This window comes from Mandrillus leucophaeus, unplaced genomic scaffold (assembly GCF_000951045.1).
Source record: "Mandrillus leucophaeus isolate KB7577 unplaced genomic scaffold, Mleu.le_1.0 Scaffold21, whole genome shotgun sequence".
In the NCBI taxonomy this organism is placed as follows: Eukaryota; Metazoa; Chordata; class Mammalia; order Primates; family Cercopithecidae; genus Mandrillus; species Mandrillus leucophaeus.
This window is the reverse complement of record NW_012102143.1, coordinates 7,040,270-7,049,431: the sequence shown is the minus strand read 5'-3', so window position 1 is coordinate 7,049,431 and position 9,162 is coordinate 7,040,270. Positions and strand designations below refer to the sequence as shown.

The window sequence follows — 9,162 nt, the reverse complement described above, 5'->3', positions numbered from 1 at the left end:
CTACACATTAAAAGTGTTATTCCACTGAAAATGACTCCTATGCAAACATCGACATGGGATGTGTGTCCAAATGCCACAGAATATTTTGAGAAAAAAATCCTCTGCAAATAAAATTAAGGTAAAAGCTGAGTCAGGGATGATCCAATTTCCACCCCAGGAATGACCTGGAGCTGCACCAGCTCAGCGAGGTTGGAGCTGAAACCCTGAGTTAATGATCAAAAGGGACAAGACGAGAAGGCCTGGGGACTGTGGATGGGGAAGCACGCAGCCCTGAGTGCCAGTGGGCAGAACAGGGTCAGGCTCGGGGAAGCAGGAGGGGTGGTGTGCGGTAGGCGCTGAGCAGAGCAGGCCTGGCAGAGGCTGGGGGCCGCTGTGCACTGAGGCCAGAGGAGCAGGGTGGTGGGGGCAGCTTTGGAAAGGGACTAAAAAGGGCCTGAGAAGAGACCACTCAGGAAAGGTACATGTGCGAGGCCACGATCAAAGCAAAAAAATCAAGTTTCCTATGTTCATGATAGCATTTGGCTGACAATGAGTTACAAATACTTGGATTCTATCTTCCTGATAAAAACACCTTCCAGGAAAGGGCACTTGCAACAGGCTTGCCCAGTTCCCAGTGGGGAGGGTGGATGAAGCTGGTGTTTCCACTTCACCACTGGAGGACGGTTCTATATGGGAGTTCCTATGTGGGCGTTCCTATGTGGCATTGGTGTCCTGGGCCCTGTGAGCTCTGCAGGGATCCAGGGAAGGAAACTGGGGGTGCACACTTGCAGGCACTCCAGGACAGAATGCAGAGGGGGCATGAGACAGTCATCCTGGCACAGCCCTCAGGAGGGAACTGGAGGGACAATTCTGTGCCCTGCCACGGGCTTCCTAGAAGCAGGGCGGGGAGGGCGGCCCTGGCGCTAGGCCTGGTTCTCCAGCTGCGCCACGGCCTGCTTCAGGTCCTGCACGACGAGGTCCACTTCGGCCCTGGTGGTGCTGCGGCCCACGCTGAGGCGGAGCGCGTTCCTGGCCACGTCGAAGGGGATGCCGTAGTTCAGCAGCACTGGGGACGGCCTGGGGAGGGCGAGACCGGGTGGCAGCTGCTGCCAAGGGCACATGGAAGAGACACAGCATTCCCCGCTCTGGACTACTCCCCCAGTGGGGCTCTACCCACCCGGGTGCGCGCCTGCCCTGCCTGGTATCCGCCTCCTGCTGAACTCCTGGACCAAGCACACCTGTAAGACTACCTATATCAAGGTGCGGCTCAAAGTCGCCACCATTCTCCCTGTAGAGTTCTCTTGCACTTGGCACTCCCAGGTGACACTGTCCCCCTCTCGCACTGAGCTCTGGGGCCAGGGGCTCTCCTGTCCTTGAGGGGTCTGAGGTCCTGGAGAACACTGATGCTGACACAGACAGTACCTCACCCATGCGGCCCATCTAAGCCACTTGGTAACTTCACGGCACCTGGCATGGGGCTTTGCAGACACTAGGGATCCAGCCAGTATCTAGCCATGGAACAGATGACTGCGTGTGGGTGTCCGGAAGCAGGGCTGCTGGAGGCTCGAGGTGTGGGCTCTGCCAAGGGGCTTGCCCTCATCACACCCAGACCCCTTTCTTCCCCTGCCCTCTCCTGCCCCTCCTGTAGCAGGGCACTGCCCCCCACCCCTCCAGGGCCCTGTCCTGCCCCTCCTTTGCCCTGGAGCCGGGCCCACCACTGTCTCGCTCCAAGTGCTCCTACACAATCCCTCCGCCCTGACCCTGATGACCACGTGCTGCTGGCCACAGTTCTCTCTCCCCAGAACCCTGGGTGTTTCTCCTACATTCACTCCGACCTCCCACAGGGGTCTCACATTTTCAGCAGGCCAGACCCGGAAGCGCTTCTTCCCTGCTGCCAGCAGGCTGCTGCTCGGTTGCCCCACGCCCTCTACCCCACAGTCTCCGCCAGGCAGGCCACCTGCTCACCTGGACCCGCTATCCCAGAATCTCTGCTGCATCTTGCAGATGGCTGATCTGACACCTGAGTCTGCTCATGCCATGGCCCTCAGGGCTCCCCCTTCCATGAGATTTAAGTGAGCACTGACACTCAGGCCATCCCCTCCCCAGCCCACCCCAGTCCTCCCCAGCCCCAGCCACGCTGCCCCTCCAGGCCCTGCTCCCCCTGCCTTCAGAACTGAGCACGAGAAGCCCTCTTCCCCCGCGCAAGTCCTAGTCCTTCGGACGGCAGCTTAGAAGTCACTTCTTCCAGGAAGCCCCCCCTCTGCCCTCCTAGGACCCAGACAGGGCCACCCTTCGCGAGCCAGAGCGCGGCCCAGTGGCCGCCTGCCCAGCACACCCAGTGCCCGGAGGACCCCTATGCCCTGGACTGGGTTTGTGAAGAGCACTTACTGGTCCCCATGGTCCGAGTGGCACGCGGCCCCCACACTGGCCAGCAGCACTCGGCACTGCGCAAGCACCTCGTGGCCTGTGGAGACAGAGTACGCGCCACTGAGATGGGGCTCCAGCCAGGCCGCCCTTCTCTCCCCTCCCAGGGTCCTGCTGGCGCAGGCTGCTTCCCTCCCTCCGTGCCACCTGGTGGAATTCCAGCAGCGGCCATTCTGGCAGCTGGGGAGAGAGCTCACAGCAGGAGCCGAAGAAGATGCTTCTTTCTCCTTGGGCTGCAGAAACGCGGACACTATTCTCCCTCACAAAGCTGGCCTTGAAAATGGCACTCGATTCTAATCAACTGCCTGCGAGGACACCTGGAGTCCTGACCCGCTCCGTCCGTACGAGCTGGCAGTCCCGACAATGTCACGTCTCCACCTGTGTTCTGGATTGCAGAGACACGCGGGAGTTCTATGAAGCCAGAGGGCACTTCCCTCTTCTTTCACAAGCACGGCTGATGGAATCAACATGAGAATTTCAGCCAGGCGCAGCGGTTTCCACCTGTAATCCCTGCACTTTGGGAGGCAGAGGCAGAAGGACTGCTTGAGCCAGGAGTTTGAGACCAGCCTGGGCAACACGGGGAAACCCCATCTCTACAAAATGTTTTTTAAAAATTAGCCATGGCTGGGCAAAGTGGCTTACCCCTGTGATCCCAGCACTTTGCAGGGCCAAGGCAGGTGGATCACTTGAGGTCAGGAGTTCGAGACCAGCCCGGCCAACATGGCAAAACCCCATCTCTACTAAAAATACAAAAATGAGCCGGGCGTGGTGGCAGGCACCTGTAATCCCAGCTACTCTGGAGGCTGAGGCAGCAGAATTGCTTGAACCCAGGAGGCGGAGGTTGCAGTGAGCCGAGATCGTGTCATTGCACTCCAGCCTGGTCAACAAGAGTGAAACTCCGTCTCAAAAAAAAAAAATGTTAGCCAGGTGTGGTGGTGCATGCCTGTAGTCCCAGTTACTAGGGAGGCTGATCACTTGAACCCAGGAGGTCAAGGCTACAGTGGGCTGTGATTACACCACAGCACTCCAGCCTGGGTGACGACAGAGTGAGACCCTGAATCCAAAAATAAATATACAATATGAGAATCTCTGTCTCATTTAAAGTAATATAGGTTGTCACTGAATACAAAGTCTGACCCCAGAACAAGGGGAATGTTGACAGAGAACTCTCCTTTCCATGGTGAGGAATCTGAGATGGTCAAGGAAACCCAGGCTTCCTTGCCCACAAGAACGCATTTCAGCCCAGGTTCTCACGAACGCAGCCATCATGACGGTTACCCACAGGCTCTTCTTCATGGGCCAAACACGACTGCTGGGTTTCTCCGCATGATCCAGGAAGAAGAAAGAAGCAACACCTTCATCCTCTAAGAAGTCAACACCTCGTCTACAGAGGCAGCTCATCGTGATCTCAGGGCCACCATAACCTGCTCCCAAATGACACATGGCTGGTCAATGACCTGGACTTCCACTCTCATGGAGTCAGGGCAGACCAGGTTTCAGGTGCATCTGGGACAGGGGTGACCCTAACTGCTCATAGCTGAGGCAGATGCCGCAGGAAATCCAGATTTGTACTTGCTCCTTACTCTGCCAGTTATTTTTATTGTTTTTTTGTTTGTTTGAGACAGACAGAGTCTCACAAACTCTGTCACCCAAGCTGGAGTGCAGTGGCTCAATCTTGGCTCACTGTAACCTCCAGGTTCAAGCAATTCTGCCTCAGCCTCCCGAGTAGCTGGGACTACAGGTGCACACCACTATGGCCGGCTAATTTTTTGTAGTTTTTGGTAGAGATGGGGTTTCTCCATGTTGGCCAGGCTGGTCTCAATCTCTTGACCTTGTGATCAGCCTGCCTCGGCCTCCGAAAGTGCTAGGATTACAGGCCTGAGCCACTGTGCCCAGCCTCTGCCAGTTTTTAAAACTGATCGCCTCCCCTTTCCCTTACTCTAATAAAATATTTAATAAAAACTGCCAACAAAATAGATAAATGTCTAGAATTTAATGTTACTTCCTTCCCTGACAGCTTTTGGGGCGGTGCTAATGCCAGACATGAGAGTTCGCCACGGTCCACATCCCAGCAGCAGCAAAATGAGCCAAGTCAGGGAGAGGAGGGGCTGGCAGCAAGAGCCCGATGGACCACAGCACAGCCACCTGAGCCTGCTCTCAGCAATCCCAGCAAGGCCCTCTGACAGCCTGAGCTGTGTCATGCTCAGGGCAGGGAGAGTGGGAGTCGCTGGCTCGGACCAGAACCCATGCACCACGGGAGCTATGCTCACACTCGGAGAGACCAGGGTGAGGGGCCGTCACCTTGAAGCCGGGGTCCCCGGATGGAGAAGTTGCAGGTATTGGGAAGCCGCTGGGTCCCTGGAAACTGGCTATTCAGATGGATTCTCTTCTGACCGAATTCAGCCTGAAAAAAATAAGTGAAATATTTGGTGACCTTCAAAGACACCACCATCAGCAACTGTTTGAAATTTAGACTTTTCCAGAAACACAATCTCAGCAGGTGCATACTTTTCTTTTTTTTTTTTTTTTTTGAGACGGAGTCTCGCTCAGTCACCCAGGCTGGAGTGCAGTGGCGCGATCTCAGCTCACTGCAAGCTCTGCCTTCCGAGTTCACGCCAGTCTCCTGCCTCAGCCTCCCGAGTAGCTGGGACTACAGGCGCCCGCCGCCACGCTCGGCTAATTTTTTGCATTTTTAGTAGAGACGGGGTTTCACCGTGTTAGCCAGGATGGTCTTGATCTCCTGACCTCGTGATCCACCCGCCTCGGCCTCCCAAAGTGCTGGGATTACAGGCGTGAGCCACCATGCCCGGCCTGGTGCATACTTTTCAATCAGCATGTACCCAGAATAGTTATGAGGACAGACTATGGAAAGCAAAGTTAATTAGGAGAAAAACCAAATATTCAGAAACATATGAACCTTCCACATAAACCATGAAGTATACTACCTCTGCATATTTGATCATGTGTCTCTGAAAAAGATCATGCCCCTGGCCTAGGGCCCCACTTTCGGGGTTTCCGATCCCAATGTGCTTCCTGCCACTGTTCTTTCTTCCCTCACTGCATCCTGATGAGTTCCAGGCTACGCTGCAATCCCCACAGGTCCTGAGGTCTAGGAGCACCACGCCCCCTCTCCCTCCGGGCACCTGCCCCACACACCCTCCCTCTCCTGGTACCCACCCCACACTGCACTCACTTCCAGCCTCTCCTCCAGGTAGTCGCGGATGTCCCTCATGTGGGCCTCGTAAGCCTCGCAGTTCTGGGTCACCAGCTCCGCGGCCTGGGGGCAGACACACTAGTGGAAGCACAATTCTTGCAAAACAAAGGAGGGCAAAAAAGCTTTCAACAGCACAGGCAGCATTTCCTGAAACCGCTCATTCTCCTGACAGTCACAGACAGACCATATTTTTTGAGTGCTGCCATTTGGAGGGTGTAGAAGTGCCACAGAAATTGACTTCATCAGGCATTTCCTGACAGCGCCAGGCACTGGAGATGCCCCAGCAAAGCAGCCCTAAAGGGGATCCCAACCCTTGAGGAGCCAGCATCCAAGAGGCAGACGGACAAAAGCAGGGGCGGGGGAACAGACTCCTACCCACCAGTTGGCGCGGTGAAGGGACCTCGCAGGCCCGAGGTGGGGTGGTGGCAGATGGCTGCACAAGGGCAGGGAGTGGCGTCTCAGCAAGGGCTTTGCAGGGGACAGTCATTCTGTCTCTAGAACAGAGGGGCCTGGTGTGGTGGGTGGAGAGTGCAGAGGGGGTGAAGGCCCAGGGACAGATCCACAGGCCCTGCAGGCCTGGCCACGGGGCAGACGCAGTGAGGCTCTGAGGGAGGGATGCGATGGTCTGACTGGCCCGTGTGTTGGTCACTCTGTGGCTGTGTGGACAATGGCAGCAGCAGGCCCCCAGGAGGCCATGGCAGGCATCCAGACCCTTGGTCTAGGGTTAGTGGTCATGAAAATGGACATGAGGCTGGTAGTGGGTGTATTCTGGAGTCCAGACAGACAGGACGGGTGCTGTATGAGAGGCAGGGGACGATGACAAGGACGGACTGAGGGCATCTCCCGGACTTCAGAGGTGAGAACCTGGATAGCGGGAGGTACCCAGGGTGGGAAGAGGGTGGAGGAGAGCGGTCGGGACAGGCTTTGAACTGAGAGGAATGGGTCTCTCAGGAGATGGGCCAGGGCCTAGCTGAGATGTCAAGTTCAAAGGCAGGAGCACAGGCATCACAGTGACAGGACGGACACAGGGATCCACGAGGGTGCAGGTGCAGGTGCAGGGAAGGGCTGCCAGCACGCAACCAAGGCAGAAAGGAATGGGTGGGGGAAAGAATGTTGGGGAGGGCGTGTGCAGGATGGAGTCCAGGCTGGGCAGCAGGGGGGGCTGTCTAACACGCTGGTGGCATCAGGGTCTGGGCGAAGCTGAAGAACCAGCGGGGGTGTGGTGCTGGGGCTGAGACCAAGCTGTGGCACTTGTGCTGTTACAGGTGCAGATGCAGCCGCAGGAGCACGGAGAAGGTCAGGGGCTGGGGGGCTTCGAGCACTGTGAGCTGAGGCTCTATTGAGGAAGCTGTTACCATGATTCCCATCTGGCAGGGGGGATAGCCAGGACTCAGGGAGTTCCAGCGACCTGACCCAAGGCACAGGGTGAGTGAAACTTCAAGCCAGGATTTGAACCCTGGTATTTCAAAGCCTGTGGACCGCACCACTACTTCATCATTCAGTTCAATATGAGCAGGTACTAGACTCCACTTAAAACACACTCTTCCGGCCGGGCACGGTGGCTCACACCTGTAATCCCAGCACTTTGGGAGGCCAAGGCGGGTGGATCACCTGAGGTTAGGAGTTCGAGACCAGCTGGCCAACATGATGAAACCCTGTCTCTACTAAAAATACAAAAATTAGCCAGGCACGGTGGTGCATGCCTGTAGTTCCAGCTACTTGGAGGCTGAAGTGGGAGAATTTCTTGAACCTGGGAGGTGGAGGTTGCAGTGAGTCAAGATCACGCCACTGCACTCCAGCCTGGGTGACAGAGTGAGACTCCGTCTCAAACAAAAACACTCTTCCTTCTAGTAAATGTAGCCTTAGTTATCACTGTTAATGATTTTGGGTATTCTAAGTAACAGGGGATCCATTCATATTCTTCCCAAGGCCCGGCCTCCTGGGCGCCAAGCCGTTTCTCTGTACTGGGGATACTGAGGCCAAGCCCCTGCTCTCGTGGAGCTGACAAGCCCCTTCGAAGGGGAAGCAGGAGGTGGGGCATACATCTGAACACACTACAGAGAAACATCAGATAGGGGAAATAAAGCAATGTCAGGGATAGAGCGTGACAGCAGGGGACATGGGGGGACCAATGTAGCTGTGGTTCATGGAGGGGTGCTTGAAGGTGGTGGCCTTTAAGCAGAGGCCTGCACAGTGAGGGAGCAGCCTGCAGATGCCGAGGCGTGACCAGGACCCCTGCCCTTGCACAGCAAAACCTGAGCCTGGTTACTGTGGCAGAAGCATGACAGGCCCCCGTGGAGGGCTGGCGGCAGGTGCTGGATTGGCCACCCACAGACCAATCGGGGACAGAAGGTCGATGGTCTGGGCGCTGCCAACGCCTGTGGGAATGGTGACCCTGCGGCCTGACGTTTCGCCTCTGCTGTAAGAGTATCACTGGTTCTCACGTCACGAGAGACAGAGACAAGGAGTTTTTCCCTTTTAAATGCTAAGCAAGTGCCACGAATCCACAGATCTGAAAAAGTACAGATCGCTGGGTTGATAAACCAGATTCCAGGCTTTTTCTTGTCAGTCTGTTTATGAGATCACGAATATGATCTCCCTAAAGCCCCGGATTCCTGCTAGAGCCACTGGGGTCACTGATGACAAAGCAACCAACCCATCTCCTCCAGCTCACCAGGGCTTACCTTCCCAAGGCCGGCAATCATTGGGGTGTTCTCTGTCCTGTAAGAAACAAGGGATTCAGCAAGAATAAACAAATGTCTCAGGAAGGAATCCTGTCTCCACGAAAGTCATTGTGTTAAAACAAAAATAAACTCACGCTCCATCTTTCCTAAGCATGCGCCATGTGGCCATCTCAATGGCAGCTGCAGGCCCCAGAAACCTCCCCTGCCAAGTTTGCACTTGCCCTGGCCCAGTGAAGGTCAACAAGGCCCACTGTGGGTGATGTGCTGGGTGTTCACTGTGACAATTCTATCTGGATCCTTTTCCTACCCAAAGCAAGCACTCTCCTCCCGCAGGCCCCAAGGCACAGCTCTCTTTAGTCCCACTGCCAAACCAGGACAGTATGGAACAGGGGAGAACCTTTGTTCTCAACATTTCAGGCATCAGCCTCAAATGTTCCTTTGTTCTCAACCTTTGTTCTCAACATTTCAGGCATCAGCCTCAACATTTCAGGCATTTCAGGCAACAAGAGGGGTGTGTGTGTGTGCATGTGTGTGCGTGTGGGGGGGTGGGCTTAATTTTTTTTTTTGAGACAGGGTCTCACACTGTTTCCCAGGTTGGAGTGCAGCGGATTTCGACTCACTGCAACCTCCACCTCCCAGGTTCAAGTGATTCTCCTGCCTCAGCCTCCTGAGTATCTGGGATTACAGGCACAGGCCACCATGCCTGGCTAAGTAGAGACAGGGTTTCTTTTTTGTTGTTGTTATTATACTTTAAGTTCTAGGCTACATGTGCACAACGTGCAGGTTTGTTACATATGTATACATGTGCCATGTTGGTGTGCTGCACCCATTAACTCGTCATTTAAATTAGGTATATCTCCT

General features: G+C 55.3%; 1 protein-coding gene across 3 annotated transcripts in view; it reads right to left on the bottom strand.

Moving 5' to 3' along the window:
- Positions 1–657: 657 nt before the first annotated feature.
- SCLY (selenocysteine lyase) overlaps positions 658–9,162 on the bottom strand; it is a 41,149-nt gene continuing 32,644 nt past the window's right edge. For all 3 annotated transcript variants that reach the window (XM_011980312.1, XM_011980313.1, XM_011980314.1), the window contains 5 exons: positions 8,302–8,338; positions 5,597–5,680; positions 4,705–4,807; positions 2,368–2,443; positions 658–1,056 (listed from right to left, as the gene is read on the bottom strand). In XM_011980312.1, coding sequence (XP_011835702.1) covers positions 903–1,056; positions 2,368–2,443; positions 4,705–4,807; positions 5,597–5,680; positions 8,302–8,338 — 454 coding nt within the window. In that variant the 3' untranslated portion in view covers positions 658–902. The remainder of the gene's footprint in view (positions 1,057–2,367; positions 2,444–4,704; positions 4,808–5,596; positions 5,681–8,301; positions 8,339–9,162) is intronic.